General features: G+C 42.8%; 1 protein-coding gene across 2 annotated transcripts; it reads left to right on the top strand.

Annotated features, from left to right (window-relative positions):
- The first annotated feature begins 515 nt into the window (after positions 1–515).
- On the top strand, positions 516–22904 carry LOC103183344 (sodium-dependent serotonin transporter). Of its 2 annotated transcripts, XM_007900781.2 has the most exons (14): positions 517–607; positions 2267–2811; positions 5958–6092; positions 7429–7648; positions 9144–9282; positions 11032–11166; positions 13683–13786; positions 14517–14644; positions 15445–15557; positions 15929–16060; positions 16694–16793; positions 18173–18273; positions 20256–20423; positions 21408–22904. In XM_007900781.2, exons 2-14 carry the CDS (start codon positions 2397–2399, stop codon positions 21501–21503), a joined length of 1986 nt encoding a protein of 661 aa, XP_007898972.1. In that variant the 5' UTR covers positions 517–607; positions 2267–2396; the 3' UTR covers positions 21504–22904. The 2 variants fall into 2 exon arrangements, with proteins under 2 accessions (XP_042194404.1, XP_007898972.1); XM_042338470.1 differs by lacking the exons at positions 16694–16793; positions 18173–18273; positions 20256–20423; positions 21408–22904 and adding an exon at positions 16591–16687 and having other exon boundaries at positions 516–607.
- The last annotated feature ends 1053 nt before the right edge of the window (positions 22905–23957 follow it).

Genomic DNA, 23957 nt, shown 5'->3' with positions numbered 1-23957 from the left:
GAGTGCTCTAACCACTGAGCTACAGTACTCCTCCTATGTGGTCCTGCTGATTGCTTCTTGCGAGATAAAAGCTTCTTCAGCCCCTGATTTGCTGACAGGGGCTCTCAGTAAAGTACGAACGTTGGAAGAGGATTGGAAAAAGTTTACGGAGGGGGAGAGCAAGGGCTTAAAGCAGCTGGTGTCCCCACACCAAACAGTTGTCCTGTCCCATTCCGAAAGTTATTGCATGGCGGATAGAGGGAGGGAATGGGGGAATTGGACTGAGATGCACTGGCAAGATTCAGGAACAAGCTTACGAACGTTGTTCAAGTTTTGGATGGGATGTTGAAGGTGACGTCCTTTGTAAGGGAGGAGGGAGAGAGAGGGTGTGTCAAAATATCATGCAATTCAGCATGCATGCAAAATTTGGGCTGGAATTCAAATAGCTCAGTCAAATGGGTAGCGGTGAAAGAAGTAGGCGGACACATATAATTCAATTTTTTTTCTCTCTCTCTCTCATTCTCTCTCTAAAGTGGTAAAGCGATTTGCAGTTGATTGGCTTCTGCTGCATGCTGCAATTCAAAGGTGCTCCCGACTGTTTGTGAAGTTCACCTCATTTTGCTAAGAGGTAAGGCTGCATATTTTATTCTGTGAACAGATTTATTAATAATATTTATTAACATTTGATATAGCACCTTATCAAGTCATTGAGATGTCTCAAAGCCCTTCACAGAATTTGCTGTAAAGTCAATTGACTGTCTATTTTGTGGAAAGTCCTGCAAATTTTCCCATATACAATTTGGTCGGGGTCTGAATAGCATGGTTAGAAATCCCAAAATATTGCCACCCAATTTCTGCCTCCCACAGTTTTGATTGCCACCATTAAATTAAAAAAATGACTGTCAAATCAAGGAGTCAGCCTGAAATTTGGCGAGCATTTGAACCCTGGTGATCATTGAACATTGATCATTGAATCGTTGAACATTGTACTCAAGGTTGAAGCCAAACATAACATTACAGTGAATGTCTCTGGCAGCACAAGTTTCTAAGAGAGGATTAAATGGGATGAAGAACTGGAAAATACACAAAGAAATTTTTGTTTCGTACAAAAAAAACGAGCATTTTTACAGATAAGAAAATATATCTGAGAGAGGGAGAAAAAAAATAAACATCGCAAACTTGGGACTAAATTGACTAAATAAGGAAATCCAAACTAGCTTAAAGGCTGAACCCAAATAGTTCAAAAGAAAGGGTTGTGCGCAGGTTAAAGTTAACAAAAAGGAAAATAGGAAATTAAAGGGAGCAATCTACAACATGGAAATGTCTCATTGAAGTATTTCATATTGTAATCAATGATAATAACCCTTCCATTTGATATAGCGTCTTACCACGTCGTTGAGACGTCTCAAAGCGCTTAACAAAATATATATTGTAAATGTTGAGTTTTTTAGTAAATCGTTCTCACTCCCAAATCATCATGAGTCTGAACGATATAATGTTACTTATACTATGGAGTCCTGTACTTTAGTGGTTAAAGCCATCGCTTCACAAGCAAGAGGACCTGGGTATGATTCCTGGGCAGGGCGAAACATTAGGCAAGTTTCCTCACTCCACACTCTTCTATTTACCTAGCGGTAATACGGAAACTGGTTGTTAGTCGATTGGAGGATTGCTTTTCCGGGGGTAATAATCCCTTCAAAAACGAAACAAATAAATAAATCCACGACTATTTGTGAACGCTGCTGCGTGCAATTGGCTGCCACGTTTTGCCCACAAAATAGACAAGTCAATTCACTTTACAGTATATTCTGTGAAGCGCTTTGAGATGATGATATGTCATAAGATAGCGAGGAAAATGAATAGATAAAGCATTCTAAAAATATTTTAACAAAAGGAAAAAGACTGACAAGTCAAAGCAGGTCACATACCTCCTCCTATTTACCCCATCCCCCACCATCCAACCCCCCACCCTCCCAGCTGCCATAAAAATATTTCCAAGTCCCAAAAAACTTTGAAAACAATCTTGGTTCCTTTTGTTCCCCAGTGAAAGTGACACTAAGCAAGACAGGACACGTAAGGCTTTGCTGAGCGGCAATAATATTTACAAAGTGTTTTTTTAAGAAGGGAATTGAGGAAACTGTGCCAATTCCTCTTTATCTTCACCTGCCTTATCTCTGGACAGACGTACGGATGAATGGTGCTTCGGAAGCTCAATAAGAAATGTATTGCTTGCATTTGCTCATGTTAAAATTGGTGTACTTTCTGTTTTTCGCTGTGTGATCTGCAGGTGCGTACGTTCAGAGCAGGAGCAAAAGTGAGGACAGCCTTCAGCTTGTTAACTGGTTCCCAGTGTCCCACCCCACCCCCCCACGATAGTTCTGGCTACAAATGGACATCGGCCCCGTAAAGCAGTGGCAATGGAGGTGATCCCTCCCTTAAAAAGCGAGATCTCTCCACTATACTCGGAGGAGGAGATAGAGCCCTTCAAGGATGACGAGGATTACAAAGAGAACGGGGTTCTGTGCAGAAGCCCCGATTCGTCCCACAAAGCCTCGGAAGCGAGCGGGGGCAAAGTGACCTCCAGCCTCTGGGAGAAAGAGGAATCCGTCCACTTCTCTAATAGTTGCTCGGCCGTCCAGAGTCCCGTCGCCTGCAACAGCAATGGAGATGCCAACGAATTGCAGCGCCCCCTCCCTTCAGGCACCTGTGGACTCCAGCTGCCCCGAGAGAACTGGGGCAAGAAAGCAGACTTTCTGTTCTCCGTCATAGGCTACGCCGTCGACCTGGGCAACGTGTGGCGCTTTCCGTACATCTGTTATCAAAACGGAGGAGGTGAGTCACTGATAGGTCAAATGTTGATACAAGCGAGGCTTCCGTGGACACCTGGAGTTAGAGATTACTTGTGCTTTACAGCGTTTACAACACTTGGTCTGACTGCAGTGACACTTCACAAAGGCTCGTTCACCACAAACAGTGACAGCAATGACAGCTCCACGGAGTTATGCTAACCACTGTAAATGGTTTCATAACTTTTACTGAAGTGTTGCAAATTCGCTGATATCACCACTTTACTGTAGCATGTATACACACACAGCAGTATATATTGCAACAAGCACACACAGCACAGTCTGTAGAGAAGGGTGCCGAGGCAGCAGTCAAAACCTGAAGGATATCCTTTCACCCATGCAATTGCTTTGGTCCTCAGCAGTTACCCCCAACACACAATCTGGGGTCTCCAAGCTTTGGCTCCCGCCAACCTGCATCTGATACCCTCTTGAATTAGATAAGCAAGGTACATTTTACAGTATGTCCTGTGAAGTGCTTTGAGACGTCTCGAAGACGTGATAAGGCACTATATCAAAATGCTAGGTTATTATTATTATTATTACATCCCTCAAGGGAGAGAGCGCACATTCCATTCCAGATACAGGGACATTTCTGTGGAACTTGTGACTTGTATCATCAAACTATCTCTAAAGTATTTCACCTGCTTATCTAATTCACGAGGGAATTAGATCCAGGTTGGCGAGAGCCAAGGTGTTGGCGTAAATGCTCGAGACCTAAGCAATTGCAGGAGAATTGAGAAAGGATATCCTCAGGATTTGATTGCTGCCTATGCACCCTTCCCTATAAACTGGCAAGGATTATTTAACTTTCTTGCTGTCAAAAGTGAAACATAATATATTTCCGTGTTGAGGGCCCCACTGTTAATTGGATTCATTTGTGAACATGGCCATTGAAAGCATCCGCTTTCATGAATAGAAAAACATTCCTGGGGCCGAAATGGACTTTCTTGAGTCTGAGGATATTACATTCAGACCCATTAGTCCAATAAAGAAGTTCTAAATATTGACTGGAAATGTGACATATTTGAATGTTTCCCTATCCTATTGTTGCGAAGGTTAAGCGAAGAATAGGTTTAATCTATGAAGGGAAAGTTATGCTCTGAATGTTCAGGGTTAACATTAATGTTCCAGGTTATTTTATGGTGTTTAATGGGGCTGGCAGGGGGATGTGGTGCCTTGGAACTCTCCTATGGATTGGGTGGTTGTGGCTTTATGCCCAAATCCCTCCCTGAAGCAATGCAGGTATACAATGGCCAATGTAAACCCAGTGAACTTAACAATACATTGAAATCTCTACCCCGAGTTCACGCTATTGTATTGAGGGAAATGTGACCATGGTGAATGTAGCTTGTAAATCGCATGTTTGAATATCTATGGCTCAAGTTAAAATAAAGCGAATATCCAGCACCTTGGGACATCCTCCCGATGTGAAAGGTGCTATCTAAATGTAATTTGTTGTTGTTGTAGATCCATCTGCATTAATCCATTCCTCAAGGCTGCTGTAATCTGTATTTCTTCTATTAAATAGGAATGCTGCCATTTTGATCAGATCAGTTAGTATCAATGGGTCAAATGCAAACTCTCTCTCTCTCTCTCTCTATATATATATATATTAAAAAAGTCAAAGTAACTTTGCAATTTTTTTCCCCTCCAGTGTTTTCAATGCACTCATGTTAGACACTGCTTCCAAAAAGAACTTGTATTTTGAATGAGTATTACAGTGAGAAACCTTTGAAAGCACCTGCACCTAAACCTGATAAACAGCTCAATAAAGCCATGTTCGTAGCTTGACTACATTTCTCATCACATTTCTAACTCCACTGACAAACTGACAGCGTGAAATTGTCTTTCAGTTTTCTCTCGGAGTCTCAGTGACGTCCGGAGCTGTGGGTCTCGACCTTTCCATTAGATAACTCAGTTTAAACAGAAGCTGAAATAGAGAATGCTTTGAAGCCTGGACTTAGGGTTGACTTGAACACTGCCTGGTAATTGGAAAATCAAAGGTGAACTTTGGCAAGCGATGCTTGTTGCCTTGTTGGTCTTTCACCCCTGTAGGATAGAAGCAGGTTCATGCTTTTGCAAAGCGCTCCATCCAGCAGTCGGTTCCATTTAGGTGAGATGAGACAAGCTACAGTATCAGTCGGGATTGAGGTTACAACGTAAGAATTTAATATTGGAGTTGAACACACCACAGAGAGAGACTGAGCCAACACAAATCCAATCCTGTTATCGATGGACAGCACATAGAATCATGTAGATTGCATTGCACCTATATATATATATTATATATATCTGAAACCGGTTGCTCAACCTAGCCTATGCCAATGTTTATACAGTAAAACGCACAAAAGTCTTTATAAATGATATAATCGCCTAAGACTCGTACGTACACCCGAGTCCCATTCAGTTTTCTATCAAAACCACTTAGATTTTTTTGCACTGGGTCATATTTTATAAGCAAATCATCTCCTAACTCGTCATGCCTCTACCCTATTCCCCATTCAGCGCCTGCAGGCGCAGAAGAACTTGATTTTCCGCGATTCAATGTGATTCCAACGCTTCCCAGTAAGTGCGCATTCGGCGACTTTTCAAGAGTCAATGAATCCCAGGAAACCTGTCAGAGCACATCCACTTACTGGATGCATTGAATTACGTGCACACAATGTAGATTATTAAATAAATCCGATTTTATACAATTTATGCACTTTGCCTGTAACTCAGATTTCACGTAAGTCATATTAAATATGACTTTAATATAAGTCATATATAAGTCATATTAAGTCATATTAAATATGATGGTAAGTCATATTAAATATGATGGTCCTGATTGATATGATTTATGTGGGTTTTACTGTACAGCCCAGGAGCCTCCACTTATCCTATTCCTTCCCCGACTCCCCACCCACCACCCCACCCCACCCAGCTTTCCCGCCACCTCCATATGGGTAGGATATTGTATTGTGGAAACACAGGATGAAATGATTGATCATTATGACAATTAAAATAATAATTATGATCAAATGGATCTAACTCTTCATTCCTTGTCATCTTGTGGTGATTATAGTCTTTTCCTGTTGGTTTGTGTTATTCCTTTCTGCATTTTTACTTATTGATCAATTTGTTAAATCGCAGGTGCTTTCCTTATCCCCTATCTCCTGATGGCAGTGTTTGGTGGGATACCTCTGTTTTATATGGAGTTGGCTATCGGGCAGTACCACAGAAATGGAGCAATTTCAATCTGGAGGAAAATATGCCCAATTTTCAAAGGTAAGGTTATTTCTCATATCGCCTTCACCACGCTCAGTTTGTATTGTAGTCATCAAATAAGCGGTAATTCTCTGACGATTTTCAGCCATAAAAGCCAATTAAGAGGGGGGGGGGGAAAAAAAGAGAATTGCTATGATCTAGCTGCAGAAGGTTGTAGTGTAAAAACATCTGAAAATCAAACACCCAATTCTTAGTGTTGTGCATTGGAACAAGCATCAAACAGGTGACGTGCGGTAGAAAATAGGGAAGAAACAAAATTGAATAACTTGGAGGAGATGGATTAATTTTCCCTATCCCCAGATAGATAGAGGGATATGGAGCAAAAGAGGGTGAATGGCGTTGAGGCACAGATCAGCCATGATCTAATGGAATGGCGGAACAAGCTTGAGGGGCTGAATGGCCTGTTCCTATGTTCCCACTAACACCAGTCACCAGTTGTAGCAGCGTCATTGTTACCCAGCTCAGATCACTTAACTCAGCTAACGCAGATAAGGGAATCAGTGCTGAGGTCTTCCTGATGTGCAGTGATAATTGCATTTCACACCATGAACCGTCAGAAACATCTCTGGCTTTGCTTTGACCATGAATTATAATGCAGTGAACAAGTCCTCTACATGGTCCCAGAAGAGTCTTTAGCACTAATGGATTTAGTGAAATGTAGGCTGTGCTTTGTAACCTCGTTCCTGTTCATTCACTTCCACAAATGGAACAATTTTAAATGCTTACAGCAAAGACCACAGATCAGATCGGATCAAGAGGGCCCTTTTAGCCCGTTTGATCTCATCCTTGCAGAATGCGCACTCTACCACCCTCACCATCACTGCATCAAGCTTATTTTTTTAAAAAAAAGATACTTCCTCCTTGCCTTACTCTTCGACCGCACCTTAGGTCATGCTCCTACCCCTCCACCCTCCCTGCCACCACCCCCCCACCCCTCCTCCTTATCCCAAACCCCAGCTCGGGTCCGAATCCCTGACTGTCCAGCACCTCGGGACATCCTCTCGTCGTGAAAAACACTTCACAAATGTAATTTGCTGTTGCTTGGTGTTGGGTGCCTGTCCTGAAATTGCCCCCATTTTACAACTAACTCTTCTTGTTCTCTGAGAAAAAAAAGCGAGGCTTAATTCTATTTCTTATTTACCCTGTGGGGGTTTCCTCAGCCGTAAGCTTGCGCTGAGGATGAAAACGAAATCGACTGACAGTACCAGAGTAGGGACGATGCTAAGAATCAATAATAACAACAACAACTAGCGTATATATAGCGCCCTTAGCGTCTCGGAACGCCCGGATCAACGTGAGAACATGACAGAAACACGCCTCTTTTGTTTTCCCGCAGGGATTGGGTACGCAATCTGTATAATCTCTCTATTCGTCGCCTTTTACTACAACACGATCATGTCCTGGGCTGTCTACTACCTCTACTTCTCATTTACCACTGAGCTCCCCTGGGCCAGGTGTAACAACGGGTGGAACACTCTGAACTGCACCAACTATTTCCACAAGAAAAATACGACCTGGACAAAGAGCTCCACATCTCCGGCAGAAGAATTTTTTACGTAAGTGCATGTAAGTGGATACAGCCTTTGGCCGATCTATATCCCAGGTCAAGCCTCTGCCTGAATAGGAACCTCGTAATATTCCTTCCAACCCCGACAATGTCTCACTCTTCAAACCCAACCTCCTTCCTTCTATTCACGCAACAACAATTTGCATTTATTGTAAGCGCCTTTCACGCCTGTACCAAAACCCTCCAACGCTGTTCTCAAATCCTTACCGAGATCCTTACCCTTTTTTGGAAGAGTTGATAATAATAATAATATCCTTGCATTTAATAAAGCGCTTTTCACGTCTTCTCGATGTCTCAAAGCGCTTCACAGAATAGACTGTAAAGTGAATTGACCGTATATTTGTGGGCGAAATGCGGCAGCGAATTGCGCACACCAGCGCCCCACAAACAGTCGTGGATTGAAATTATTATTATTGTTTTTTTTGAGGGATTATTATCAGCCGTGTGGAGTGAGGAAACTTGCCCAAGGTTTCACCCTACCGGGAATCAAACCCAGGTCTCTCGCTTGCAAAGCGAGTGCTCCAACCACTGAGCTACAGGACTCCACAGTTGAAACAACATCAAGATTCATTACTGTGCAGGAAAATGTCTTCTAATCTCCAGTCCCTCTCAAGGATTTTTTGTGGGGGGATATTAAATCTAAATTTAATGTTGCTCTCATGATCCAAGCCCAGCTCATCCTTATTAAACACCAACCTCTTATGAAACCCAAGACACAACACTCGCAACTGCCTAGAGCTTTAGGGTCAACGTTTCGTTCAGATGCTCTGTCCAAAATTCCTACAGAGTTTTTAACAGGAAAATTGTAAATCCCAAAGGGACCAATTTCTAAGATTTTTTTTTTGCCTTCAAACGATTAGCTGTGTAGAAAAAGAACCTTGGCAGTAGCCACTGCAATAATATCCTGTGGTGCGTAATCACTGTAACCTTTATCGTGTTATTACTCAATACCTTTTCTCTCAAAAGGCTTGACATGGAACCTGATACCCAATGCAGGTATCAACCCGTCTCCGATCGGTTCCGCGTTCTACCCATTCGCCCCCTTTCTCTTTCCACTCAATAATAATAATAATAAATGTTATTGTTATTATTGTCCTTGTTTCGCTGAAACGTAGATTCAAGTTCTCGATTTCGTAACCGAATAAACAAACACACACAAGCGTGTTTAAGGTCTATTAGCGTGTTTGTATCTGGCTGCTGCTCAGAGAATGACAACTGGGAAAGAGTCGGAGAGATGTCAACCTGACCTCCCTATCCAGCTGCTCGACGCCATTCGCAAAGAACGAAAAAAGACGGAAGGGAGGGGCGAAGATTTAAGAAAAAAGTTTTTATTTTTTAAAAATTGCATTTCTTTCAAGCTCGGATTGTAATTTGATGTAGCGCCTCATCTCGCCGTCGAGGCATCTCAAGGCGCTTCGGTTTCCTACTCGCAAACGGCGTTGTAATGTGTGGCGTTGTTTTGTCTCTCTCTCTCTCTGCCGCAGTCGCAAAGTTCTTCAGGTCCATCGATCGAGTGGTCTCGGAGACCTTGGCGGAGTCAGCTGGCAGCTCGCGCTCTGCCTCTTGTTTATCTTCACGGTGGTCTACTTCAGCATTTGGAAAGGCGTGAAGACCTCTGGAAAGGTAGGTGGACCTGTACAGCAGGGCACGGTGTGTGCCTGACACAGCTCCATAGGGGAGAGCGTGGGGGAGTGGGATTGGTTTGGAAAAGCTCTTTTCAAACAGCCGGCGCAGACACGATGGGCCGAATGGCCTTCTGCGCTGTATAATTCCATGATTCTAACAGCAGGTTCCTATCGATCAGCCGGAAGATTGCCAGTAAAGTCTGGGTAGCAGTTATAACCTTTGCATTTGGTACAGTGCCTGGGAGGACGTCTCTTAATTGCTTCACAGGATACAACCACAACGACAAATTATATTTGTGTAGTGCCTTTCATGTCAGGCGGACATCCCAAAGCGCTGGACAGTCAAGGATGAGCTGAATCAGAGGGGATAGTGCTACCAATTGAGCCGGGCTGACACTTACATTAAATCTAGTCAAACAATTGGGCACAGGGGTTGCGCAAACACAAATTGTTCTTGTTGCTGTTTGAACATTAAAGCTATGAGCATCTGGCTGTGCTAATTTACTTTTGCAGCGTTTCGCACGCTTAGCATGTGGCCTTTAATTTTGAATCCTTACAACTGAGTCTCCTGCAGGATTTGCACACATGGCAACCCTAAGCACCAACGAGCCCACAAAGTAGAACATCCATTCCAGCAAGTCATTAGTTTTGTTCAGCCGAGTGAGAGGAAGAAAAGCACTTCTGCAGATACTGCCTGCGATCACTGCTCAGAACAAACCCACTCCGCTCCTCACATCGCCTACACCCTACCTACCTACACACACACACACCCCACCCCACCAGACAGCTCAGTTCCCAAATAATAATCCTTACGTTTGCCATTACCAACCCTGGCCTTTCATGTTAGGAGGACATCCCAAAGCGCTTCACAGGATATACTGTAAAGTGCGGTGACTTTTGTGGATGAAGGCAAAGCCGGCTGTGAAATGGGACAGCCCAAACTGTGACAGCCCACCTGTAGCGTGGTCGTTAGCAAGCTTGCCTCGCAAGCAAGAGGACCCAGATTCGATTCCCGGGATTCGATTCCCGGGCGGAAACTTAACTTATTTAGCAATCTTCGGTAGAAAGCCAAGCTGAGCGTTAAGCATATTAATTCAGCTGATAAATTTGTTGGGACGTCGAGACAGTAAAAAAAAGTTTGCATCAACTAACTATTAAACTGCCCCAAATTCCCTTCATGCTTACTTGTTCTTTGACCTTCAGCGGACGAAATATCTGATTGTCAACAAAGAGAGAGTTCTTTCCCCTGAACTTTATCCTCCTATCCTGTAGATAGGGACACTAGCTGGAGTAAAGTGCCAGGAATCCTCCGACTCACATTGTGGATCTACACTGGGAGCAACGGGAGGCTGTTGAATCTATGTTGAATAGAAGAGAGTTCCCCCCGGTATCCTTTACAAATGTAAATTGTGGGACGTCGTTGTGCGCAATTGGCTGCCGTGTTTCGCCCACAAAATACACAGTCAATCTACTTTACAATACATTCTGAGAAGTGCTTTGAGACATCTCAATGACATGATATATTAAGGCACTATATTAAATGCAAGGATCATTATATATAATATAATAAATATATATATATTGTAATAAATATATATATATTAGATATAAATGATTCTCCACGAAGACTTAAAGACTAGCAGCAAATGTTGGGTCTAAGTACTTGTGGAGCACACAAAATATATAAAAGAGTTTTGTATTGTTTTACAGCAAAGACAAATTTGCTCTGTATTTTTCGGGTCTGCAGGTGGTGAGGGTGACAGCTACTTTCCCTTACGTGGTGCTGGTTATTCTCTTGATCCGCGGAGCTACGCTGCCTGGAGCCTGGCGAGGGATTCTCTTCTACATTAAGCCCGAGTGGAGTAAACTTCTAACCAGGCAGGTGGGTAAAACACCAGAAACATATTGCCTCTAGCTCCCGCACCACTGGCTCACTAGGTTAGACCAACGTACCTCCTTTTACACAGCCGCAGCAGTGGTTGAAGCCCGTGTGGTTCAATGGAAGGGTGTTGAAGCCGGCCTAAAAGATGTTTGACGCTAATTTTGCAGAGCACTGCAATAGATTGCCGGTATTGCACATCTGCATTGGCCGTCCTTAGGATGAGACGTTAAACTGAGTTCCAGTCTAACTGTTCAAGCAGACGTTAAGGATCCTGCAGCGCTATTCGAAAAGAGGAGAGAGTTTCTCCCGGTGTCCTGGCCGACAGTCCCATCAGGATAAAAGAGTTCATTAATTTCATAGTTGTTTGAGGAACCTTAGTGGGAAGCAAATTGGCTGCCTCGTTCAATTACAAATACACACTCGCTACACTTCACAGCAATTATCTGTGAAGCACTTCGAGAGGGGTAAGACGTGATATCAAATCTGAGGATTATTGTTAATTATTATTTATTACCTTAATTGCCAGGAGGTCCTCTTTATGATGAAAGCACTCATACTGAGACAGAAATCCAAACAGGAACTGAAAATGTGACCACAAAATTGTTTGCGCCCTGTGTTACTGGAAACGCATTAAAATCCTGCCGTGGTGCTTTCATCGAAGGTTTACTCTACCCTTTAATTAAACAGGACACATTGTTATTACTTTAGCCAGCTTGTGTTTGGAGGATAAAAGAAAGCAAATACAGTATTGACTTGGCCAGGCACACTTTTTCATAGGCTCGCAGACTGAATGTTACCTCTCCTGAAGCCAACGTTTGCAGGGTATTGCTTTTCAATTGACCATATTCTGGGGAACAACATGTGGAGTCCTGTAGCTCAGTGGTTAGAGCACTCGCTTTGCAAGCGAGAGACCTGAGTTCATTTCCAGGCAGGTCAGGGCGAAACCTTGGGCAAGTTTCCTTACTCCACACGCCTAATAATAATCCCTTCAAAAAACAAAACAATAATAAATTGGTCATTTTCAATCTACGACTGTTTGTGGGACATTGCTGTGCGCAATTGGCTGCCGCGTTCGCCCACAAATATACAGTCAATTCACTTTACAGTGTGTTCTGTGAAGCGCTTTGGGACGTCCTCCCAACGTGAAAAGCGCTATATCAAATGCAAGGATTATTATTATTATTATTATTATTATGAGCTGCCACAAGAAGACGGAGTTGTTATCCCATGAGGAAGGAAATAGTACCGAGAATAAGCCTTGCATTCGGTAAAATGCTTCATCACGTGGTCGAGACGTCTCAAAACACTTTAAAGTGACTGTGCATTTCATAGGCGAGCGCGGCAGTCAATTTGTGCACAGCAACATCTCACAAACAGCTGTGAAGCGAGTGATCTGGTGGATTGCTGGCCAGGACACCAAGACAAACTCTTTTTTTTTAAAAAAGAGTAGTGCAACTGGATCTTTTAATGTCTACCTGGACAAGTTAAAAAAAAGTTCAGCGCTTATACCTGCCACGTGTTCTAGCGACACATAATACAGTAAAAATATACAATCGTAGAAATCAAACACCAACTCCGGATGAAGGTAGATTGATAGACATTGCAAAGATCAAGTCAAGTTTAATCTTAAGTAATGCGTCTCTTCTACTGGGGCGTAACATCATCCTGTTTCATGCTGTATTGTGTAGACTGTAAAGTGCTGAAGGGCACTATATAAATGCATGTTGTTGTTGTTGAGTGGGTATTCTGGAGGGATGAGATCAAATAGGCCAAAAGGCCTTCTTCGTCTGAAGCAGTCTCGTGATCTAGTCCCGCATTGCTTCGGCACTTCAAAGCACTGAACAGCACCAACAATTTACGTGTATAATAGTACCTTTCCCGTCAGCTTTGCGGTCTTTGCATCAATGCTGGAATAAGGAAGCCACTGTCACTAGAGTCCACGAGTATCACTAATCAGCTAGAAATTCTTTGCAGAAGCAAGAGATGATAGTGCAAGGTTTGCCGTCGCTTTTTTTTTTGAACAGAACTTGTGATACCATGGGTTTTTTTTTTTTGAAGAAATTGTTTGTTTTCCTGTCTGTCTCCGCAGATGCGGAGAAAGTCCAGCTGGGTCTAGAGTTACTTTATTTGTGCAGCATTTTTAAGACTTTCCCAGGGTTTGGCAAATTGTCGAAATCGGTCTTGACTTTGAGGTCGGTTTCCTGCATCTCTGAAAAAAGAAACGTTTTTGCAAAGGGGTGGAAACGTGTTGAAGAATTTGCCAAATTTTGTACGCAATGTGGAATCACATCCCACCCCACCCCCCCCCACCCCCATCATAAGTAATAACAATAATCCTTGGATTTGAGATAGAACCTTATCTCGCATGTCGTTGAGACGTCTCAAAGTGCTTCATAGAATATACCCTAAAGTGGATCGCTATCACCAACTGTCTAAATGCAAGTTGCTGTTGTTGTTGTTGCATCAGCATCGTTGGGAGGGTTTCGGGAAATAACGTCTCATCTCTCGGTTTGCAGGTGTGGGTCGACGCAGCAGCTCAGGTCTTTTTTTCGCTCGGACCGGGGTTTGGTGTGCTCCTGGCGTTCGCCAGCTACAACAAGTTTAACAATAACTTCTACAAGTCAGTGTGTAAAAAGAAAAATTAATGTGAATTATTTATCCATGTTTTTTGGGGGGGAAAAAAAACTCCCGCTTTTTTTTAGAGTTAACGCCATTTGAGACGACACACACACGCGCACACACACACACACATGGGTGTTTTGTTTGTTTTTGCTGACTTGCCGTTTGTGTTGGTTAAGAGGGGGAAATCAATGCAGATTTGCTTACTCTGTAAACTGCAGGACTCGGTATCAATGTCACCAACCTCACTCGAGGAAAATTGCAGGGTAGGGCACATTCAGGGTAAACCTCCCTCTACTCTGCCCACGAATCTGCCACCTACACAAGGAAATTCCTCTGCGTGTAGAATGGAGTGCACACTCTTAATTTAAGAGTGCCACCAACGCAGCCAGGTTGGCCTATAGCTGCCCAAGCTCCCACCCACCCACCCACCGCACCACACCCCCAGCCCCATCTTGCCAAGTCTCTAAAGACTTCTAGATTTATGTTTTGTTTTGTGTCGGAGGGAATTCAAGGAGAAAGTAGTTCTTGATTTTAAGTGCAAAATCACAGGGCTCCCAAACCCTGATGATATAACCCAGCTCTGGCTGTATGAAGCTCACCCGATGACCGGAAGTATTCGATAATGTGTCACAGACAAACGTTGCAAAATTCAAAGTGAGTCTTTGTTAAACGCTTCATTGCCCAAATTGTCTTCAGTCAACGCAGTGTGACTTGTCTCTTTGCTTTAGGGATGCCTTGGTCACCAGCGCTATCAACTGTATGACCAGCTTGTTCTCTGGCTGCGTCATATTTACTGTCCTTGGCTACATGGCAGAGATGAGGAATGAAAAGGTGGAAGATGTGGCCAAAGACACTGGTATGATGGCATTTCCACATTATATCTCCAAACCTTTCATAACTTAATGGGGGCAGGTAGCCTTCCAACACTCTGCCCTCATTGATAACACCTTCACGTTCAAACATCTTCCTGTATCTGTGACCTTTTCCTATTCCCCCTCCTCACCTCCTTTGCCTCCGCTCAGCAAATAGGCTCACTCAACCTGTTCTGCTCCACCAGCAGTGACCGAGCTTTCAGCTGCTATGGCCCTAATCTCCGGAACTCCCTCCCTCAGTTCTTAAATTCTGCCTAAAGACCTACTCCTTCGACTGTGCCTGGGTCTAAGACGGTTCCAGCAAACAAGTAGAATAACCCTTGCATTTGATAGAGCGCGTGTAACAAACATCAAAATGTCTCAAAGCGCTTCACAGATAATTGCTCAGTGGCATAGTGGCATTTGTAGGGCGACGAGGCAGCCAGTTGGCTCACAGTTGTGCAACTAGAGGGAAGAGAGAGGGACAGAGGGAGACTTGCATTTTAGGGCTCTGGAACCTTCTCCCCCAATACCCCCACCTTGCCCCCTTCCTCCCCACTGTCAAATCCCATCTGAAGACCTTCCTTTTTGATTGTGCTTATGGTCACCTCCCTCCTTGCCCTTCCTCCTGGCTCAGGGTCAGACACCACCACTGTTGAGCGCTAGCCCGCTGTATAACAAGCAAGTTGTTATTGTTGTTGTAAAGTCCTGAATGTTTAGCTTTGAATACAGAAATGGGAGATGAGTATGTATAAGAGAAGTCTTTCTGATCGCCAATAACCAGCTTCTTTCCTGATCTCACCAGGAGCCAGTCTTCTCTTCATCACTTACGCGGAGGCGATAGCCACAATGCCGGGGTCTACGTTTTTTGCCATAATATTTTTTGTGATGCTGATTACTCTGGGCTTAGACAGCACGGTAAGCAAACAGACAAGTCACCCCAACCCCGCCCCCCCCCCCCCCCCCATCATCACCCACTCTGCAGTAGTCTGGCTTTACACGTCACCCCTTATTTCAAGGCTGGGGCACACAAGAGATCAGTTACAGATGTATGCTGAGACTGCATACTTCCCTCACCAAACAATCCGAAAAATTTGACGCGTCTATTTGTTCCCACTAGGTCGGTCTGGGCTTGAAGGCAGAGGACACACAATGCAGTAACCTTAAAACGTTCACAGGACAGTAAATTTGAAAGCCGCCTTTGGGTTGTTGTAATACGCGCAGGTAAAGGTCCTTGTACAACATAAAGAATAACAACATGGTAAATACCTTTGTTTTTTCACCGTTAGTTTGCAGGCTTGGAAGGAGTGGTGACAGCAGTGTTGGATGAGTATGCAGAGTTACTTAGAAACCGCCGTGAATGGCTCGTCTTGGGTCTGGTCATTGTCTGCTACCTGGGTGCTCTGAGCACCCTGACTTACGTGAGTCCCGACTAAAGTTCCTGCGCCTCTCACTTTGGATCACCTTAAAAAGCACTGGCGAATCAAGCGCTTAAATAGATTGGACGGAAGCTGATTCTAGCGGCAATCAACAGCCCCACATGCAAATAAGGATGTCAATTCCTGTCATTTCTTATCATTTTGTGGACGCGTCTAATAATTCGATGTTTGTCGAGTTTAAGTCAAACATCTCGCTTGTTTGACATCAAGTCCCGTTTGGTATATTGAGTGTGCCGGACAGAGAGCAGGGTGACGCCAAAGGCAAGGATCCTGAGATCATGCACAGTGTTGAGCTCTCACCCCAGCTCCAGTTATCTTTTCCCACCTCTAGTTATCTCACCCTCGATCGTAAATATTTGACATCTTTGCACAATTATTATTATGGGGCGAAGATCATTTGCACGATAATATTATTAATGAATTATTATTGATAATTTATATTTTGTAATAATAATAATTATGAATTAGAAATTCCACAAAGATTTGAATAGAAATACCAGTCGTTCTTACAGGTGAAGTTTACCGTGAGCTTTTGTACAGCGCCACACACACACACACACACACCAGTGAGCAGCACACTGGAGGTCGAAAGTAAGATCTCCATGTAATTCTCAGGGCGGAGCATACGTTGTGAAGCTGTTTGAAGAATACGCTACGGGAGCAGCTGTTATTACTGTGGTGTTTCTGGAAGCGATAGCTGTCTCGTGGTTTTATGGTAAGATCGGTTTCAGCAGGAGATAACAAGGCAGAGTGTTGTGCCATTGCTTAACTCTCCCCCACCGACCCCTTGCCTCCCTGACCACTTAATCCTTAGATTTCATACAGCGCCTTATCACATCTGCGAGACGTCTCAAAGCCCTTCGCAGAATATGCTGTAAACATTGAATTGACTATATTTGCAGGTGAAACGCGGCAGCCAATTGCGCACAGTGGAGTCCCCACAAACAGTCGTTGATTGAGTGACCAAATAATTTTTATTTATTTTGAAGGAATTATTAACCCGGAAAAAGCAATCCGCTAATCGACTAACAACCGGGTTCCTACTTACTGCTGTGTAAACAGAGGCGCGCGTGTGGAGTAAGGAAACCAATGTTTTGCCCCGTCTGGGAATCGAACCTAGGTCTCTCGCTTGCGAGGCGAGTGCTCCAACCACTGAGCTACAGGACTCCACTTTCGCTCCCCGCTCCTCTCTGTCTTCAAAAGCCACCTAAAAACCCACTTCTTCGAAGAGACGATATCAGGACAGACACCAGGAATATTTTTTCTTGACCCATTGGGGGGAATTTAAGATCGGAACAGGTCGCCGGGAAGGGTGGTTTGGGCCAGGGACACTGAGACTCATTTAAAAAGCAGCTTAATGCTGTGAGAGGAAGATAGCTGGGTGGGTGCCTTAGAGGGAATGAGATCGGATGAGTTAATGAATCTTCTTCATCTGAACCGATCTTGTGACCTCTGTTCGTCTCCATACCCCCTCCCAGTTCGGGTTTAAGCACCATCTCCAGGCAGCGTCAGACGCTAACAAATGAGAGTCAGGATTGTGCTGATTTTCCTTTTTTTTTAAAAAAATAGGTCACTCTGTAAATGTTAATCTGCAGGGGAGAGCTTCTAAGGAAGAGAAAGACCGCATTCACACGGATATCGATTTGTTTTTAAATGTTATTGGCAGAACAGCTCTTTTATACTGTAAACAAAACCATACTGTTCAGAGTTGCTGAGCTATTTGGACTTTAGCATAATTCACGCAATCTGTTTACACTGCTCACTATAAACCCAGTATAGCAGCTATATTTCCAAATACGTTATTCATTAGCAAAATATACGAGAGTGTTCGTTTGTCAGGTGTTATGGAATTACTAGATTGATTATATTAATAACAGCGTTCCTCACATCACAAGGTGTTCCCAGTNAAAAAAATGTGTGCGTTACCTGTTTAGCAGAGGCTAAAATGAATCATGTGAAACATTTATTAGGTAATCACTTTCTCGGATGTTTTCAATAAAGAGTTGTTACTCTTTTGGAGACTTTGTAAAGCGAGCAGCTTCTGCAAATAGAACTTTGATCTGTGTTGATAATTTCACCTTCTTTTCTCTTTAGGAATGAAGCGCTTCTGCAGGGACATCAAAGAAATGCTTGGCTTTAGCCCTGGTTGGTTCTGGCAGATATGCTGGGTCGCTATCAGCCCAATTTTCCTCATGGTAAGATTAACCTCAGGGTTAAGATTCAGTCTTTGGCACTGTGTGTGGGTGTGTGAGCGTTCGTCTGGTACGTATGTGCTTATCAAGATGAGGCACCTTTGCGTTAGGGAATTGACAGCACTGCCAGATCAAGTGTGACAAGGGTCAAATCTAAACGACTCATTGCAGACTGTCCAACGCTTTGGGATCTCCTGATGTGAAAGGCGCTATACAAATGTAATTTGTTGTTGTTCTTGTCTGTCACGGGTCAGTGTGACCATCCGTCCAACATTCTTTTCCCCAATTACCATGAAACAAGCTCATTTGGACACGCAGATGTTTGCCCTTAAACCCCCCCCACCCACCCCCGTCTAATTTGAACTCAACTGAAATGACTGACGCTTATTTCATGTTGCTATTAGGAAGAAGGGCCATTAGTTCATGTCTTTCGGGCTCGATCCAAACCCTCAGGTTAGAGATCTTTGATTGCACTGCAGTGGGCTCTAGTTTTTACAGTCGAACAGTGGAGATGAGACTTTTTACAGCAACTCTGTATTAATGAGGTTCAACATCACACTGCATGTCAGTGTTACTAACAACAGCCCTGTGTAGTACAGTGCAATCAAGCCAGACTGCAAGTTTCCCCTGTCCCTCCTCTATACCCCTTGCCTCCCCCAAGCACCTATCTCCCTTTTAAACATTCCCAGGAGATTCCACCTCTAAATTTTCACCACCATCTGTATGAGGATCTCGCCAACTGTCCTCGCTCCAATGTTAAGATTACATCCCATCGTTTTGGATGTCCCGTATTATAAAGCGGATACTAATATTTGACCTTCAAAGATATTTCAACCTCCTTCCCACACTCAGTAAAGGATGTCAACTTGCAGATAACCAGATGTAGTTTCTCAAGACTTCTTGTTTCAGCCACTATTCAGGAACCTAGGAGCATAAAAAGTAATAATATATGGTTTCACTTCTTGTCAGTGAGGGTTTAAAGAACGGAGATTAATGTCTGCCCCTAGCCTGAAAATAAATAAATACAAACTGGCTCTGCGGTGATTAAAATACCCGATCCACAACCAGGTGATGCTGGCTGGTTTACATCCATGTCCATTCCCCGTCAATTCCATTGCCCAGGCCTGTAATTCAGTCTCAGTTACTATAATAATAATCCTTGCATTTGATATGGCGCGGAGGCGTCTCACAGCGCTTCACAGGATATACTTAAAGTGGATTGACTGTATATATTGTGGGCGAAACACTAATTGTTGTAATGCTCTTCATCAATCTGCAATTGGGGTCAAATTTTCAGCCATTTTGCCCCACTCTCGGAACTGCATCTCGGAAGTGCCTCCGTCTCATCCCCTCCCCCACCCCTTCCTCCACACCTTTGGTCACATTCCCCCACTTCCCTCCGTCGGCTCTCTTTCTCCCCCCCCCCCCCCCCCCCAACACCAGCTCTGACTCCCAGTCGGCTCCAAGAGCAGCACTTGAGGTGAGATCCTGATGCAATTAGCGATATATAAATGCAAAGTTGAGTCCTCTGACTCAGTGGTTAGAGCACGAGACCCGAGTTTGATTCCCAGCAGAGCGAAACGTTGGACAAGTTATTTACTCCACAAGCCTGATAATAATCCCTCAAGAAAAAACATGTGCGTTCAAGGCAAATGCTGGGGAGGACCAGGGATAAGGTCTGAACTACATCTAACCCATGGAATAGCTGGCCTCGGCGAGCACTTGATATAAATAAAACTTCAGTTTTTAAAGACACTCAAACTTCTTTCTCATTGAAATAGCCTTTTTTTTTCTCAACATCAGGTCCTTAATTGTGTGAGTACTGCATCTTAACAGCCCTATCAAGCCGTCGAATAAATCAAAATGCTGTTTGGCGTCATTGTTTATTAGGCAAAAAGAGTATGAGAGGCTGTAAATCTGTCGAGGGGGAATTGGATTATTTTCTCCATCTTTCCATTAACAACCGTTGTCCTATTTTTCAACAGTTCATCATTGCCAGCTTTCTGTCAACTCCCCCAGTACTTAAGCTCTACAACTATACCTACCCCTATTGGACTGCAGTGGTTGGCTACTGCATCGGTACTTCATCATTCATCTGCGTCCCAACCTACATGGTTTACAAAATTGTGATTACTCCGGGAACATTTAAACAGGTACGTAGCAGTTGTTGAAGCGAGCTTTATTTACCACTGGGGAAATGAACGAGGAACAGGGAACAAAATGTTCAGCACACGCAAACATTACTGTACGAGAAATGACCTATTTGATCTCAATGGTACTTGTCCTCGCAAATTGGAATATTCTGCTGCTCGTCAAAGGTCTGCCTGATAACGTGTTTAGGAGCAACGAGGATAGCTCATAATAATAATAATCCTTGCATTTGATATAGAGCCTCATTACGTCTTTGAGACGTCTCAAAATGCTTCACAGAATACATTGTAAAGTGAACTGACTGTATATTTTGTGGGCGAAACCCGGCAGTCAATTGTGCACAGCAGAGTCCCGACAAACAGTTGTGGATTGAGTGACCAATCTCATGTTATGAATTCTAACCCTGGGTGTATTCCCCCACTCCGCCCCCTCCCTCCCTCTCCCCCAACAAGAAGGCTGATACTCCAGTATAAACGCAATCACTTTTCGTTTGCCCTGACAATTGTGCACTTCACAACATTGGCTTAGATGAAAAAGGCGTTTCAATCCATTTTATATATGTACATACACATCTCTCTCTCTCTCCAAACACACACACACAAACAAAATATAAGCATTTAAAATGCTTTGTAAGACATCAATTAATTAAATGGGACCAGTTTGTAGGTCTGGGATCAGGAAGAAATGAGTTGCCTGCTTATCTTACATCAACTCGAATGTGGTTGTTGAAAATATTTCACAAATAATATAGATCCAAAGGGTATGCAGCAGAGGTCTAGCAGCAGAGAAGGGAAACTCCTCTCTCTTACGTTTGAAGATCAAATATTTATCCACATATGTTTTGTACTATTCATTTACACTGTGCATCACAAAGGCACTCGCTAAATATGTGCCAAGTCTGCCCCATTGGACAACAATGTCATTTAAATGCGTGGATGATTCTTATTATTATTATTAATAATTTGTGACTTTTCTTTCGTTAACAGCGGATTTTGAAAAGCATAACCCCAGAACTCAACGAGAATGAAGGGGCCAATTCTGGCATCCACCTGAATGATGTTAATGCATTGGATAACCCTTAACCTCTTGGCCCGACTGCTGATGAGCATAGCCAGTGGAAATGAGGAGTCAGAACACATGCCAGAGTAACAGACACCAGGACACGCAATGATCCTCAAAACTGAGCGTGTTGATGTCAGCAATCCTTTCAAAGTCTTTAGGTTTTTCCGTTAATCTTTCTGTACGAAAGGTCTGCTTAAAAAAAAAGGCCTAAGTGATAAAAGGTCAGAAAAATCTATCCATTGCTCATCATTGCCTGTGAGGCGTGACACACATTGTTTTATAACGAAAGAGTTTCCATGACTGCAATGGACTGTTACGTCTTTTTATGATATACTTTGTGTGCGTACGACTGAGTGATTGGTATTTCTATTTATAAGTAAGCAAGTTATTTGTGAATTTATAACGTGTAAGGATGTTTAGCTTTAAATGCTTACAAATAGCTTGTTTATTGAAGGGGAAGAGCACAAACAAAAATAATTTGGAACGACTTAGTTTGCGTTTTTGACCAACACAGAATGGAACAGACCGTTTGTCGTTTGTAAGCGATCAATTCGAAATTGATCATTACTTCTGATTCCGTTTATTGACTACTCCTCTGCGTTCAGGGTGCCTTATTCCCTTGAGAAGTCTTTTTATTTCCACATTGGGTCATTGCTTGTTAACAAAGGCAGGTAAATGGGATGCATGCAAAAGTAATCCAAAAGGAAGAAATAACTGGAATGGTGAATAGCTGTCTAACTTTTTTTTAAATTTACATAACCAGTCTTCAGTTTGAATTTGCAAGTGAAGTCAATATTATTTTTTACAGAAAGTTATGACACCTACTTTTATTTTAGAAAATGTTTTTAAAAGATGGGTTGAAGTATCGAATTTCGTTTCACATTCTTGCAAAACAGTTTCACGTTTGTGACTGATCAGTTATACTTCCCACAGTGCATGAATGCATGCACACACACACACACCCCTCACAGCTTGTGTAAAACTGTGACTTGTGAAAAGCTTGATAACATTTCAATTGAATTGTATGCTCACGCACTTAAAACCTGATGTTTAGGTCATTTAAAAATGTATCGGGATCGGAATTCGCTATTTTTTTTTAAAAAAATCATTTAATTGCTCTCTTGCATTTGCGGTTTAAATTTTTTTTAAATACAGTATTTGTGGGGTTGATGAGTTTGCTTATGCAACTGCTGTTGTATCAAATCATCCTTGCATATCTACCTTATGTCGCTTGTCTTGTGTGTTTATTCAAATTACTGTAAGTGAAGTCTATGTGTTACTGTCAACTGTCTTTGTCCAGTATATATATGTGTATGCAAATTATATTTCTAAACTGTTGTAACAATTATCATGCAAATGTGTGCCTACAGTTCTTGCTCTTATTTTACATGGTGACTGAATAAAGTTTATCATTTCCATTAGTTAAAGGGAATGTTCTGGAGTTTTTTTCTTTAATGTTAATATAGCAAATATTTCACATGTACCTGTACTTTCATATTGTATTCAATTGTCGTCCCAAAATCAAAGGCACTGGATCAAACGCAGGGATTATTATTATAAAAACAGTAACATGTAGGGTAATAGTTTAAATGCAATTTAAGAGGAAAATATGATCTTGATTGGAGTCACAAGTTGTGTTTGTTCCACAACCTGAAGGCATTATATAGAGAAACCCTCTGCACATTAACTCCCCACACAATAGTTCATTTAGCCACTAATGTGTGTTTGCAGTTTCACCTCTGATCCCTAATGATTTCAGTGTAAAAATCACTCATACAAAACTAACCTTCCACCACCCTCCGTTCTGGATTCCAAACCCCCGGCTCGGGTGCAAACCCCTAACTGTCCAGCACCTTGGGACGTCCTTCCGACATGAAAGGCGCTGCGTAAATGTAATTTGTTGTTCTTTCTGCTGTGCAGATTCTGGACACTCTACAAAGCAAGGCAAGTTAGCTTAGATAAGATAAACATTGGCCACAGATAAAGGTGAATAGTGCCCTTTGCCATGAGGTTTGTAAAAGACACAACCGCAAGCTTCATTGTAATAGAATCACTGCCATGTTGCAGTTCATTGAAGCAGTCTGTTAAAACTACTAATTATTATGGGGGAAGGCATGAGCTAGAGTTGACAGGAGGTGGACCTAAATAATCCTGTTGGGACAATTTCCCAAAATAAAATTGCCCACTCTCTTCATGCTCGTGCCACATTGTCGTGCGTAAATTAGCTTCCATGATTTCCTGCAAATGCATTTTCCTTCATAGCCAAGATAAACTATTGCAATTCTAGTTGTCAAATACTCCAGTAAAACTTCAAAATGCCCTGGTACACGCAGCAAATTTATAGGCAAAGCCTATAACAATTTCAAGCAGTGACAAACATCATTTTTTGAAAAAAAAAGAAAACCAAAAAAAGAGCGAGGCATTTTTTTTCTCAGTTTCAAAGACCGCAAAACGTTTACAATTAATCCCGTAAC

Source organism: Callorhinchus milii, unplaced genomic scaffold (assembly GCF_018977255.1).
Source record: "Callorhinchus milii isolate IMCB2004 unplaced genomic scaffold, IMCB_Cmil_1.0 Scaffold10, whole genome shotgun sequence".
In the NCBI taxonomy this organism is placed as follows: domain Eukaryota; kingdom Metazoa; phylum Chordata; class Chondrichthyes; order Chimaeriformes; family Callorhinchidae; genus Callorhinchus; species Callorhinchus milii.
The sequence above is the reverse complement of the archived record's forward strand: the minus strand, read 5'-3'. Positions and strand labels throughout refer to the sequence as shown.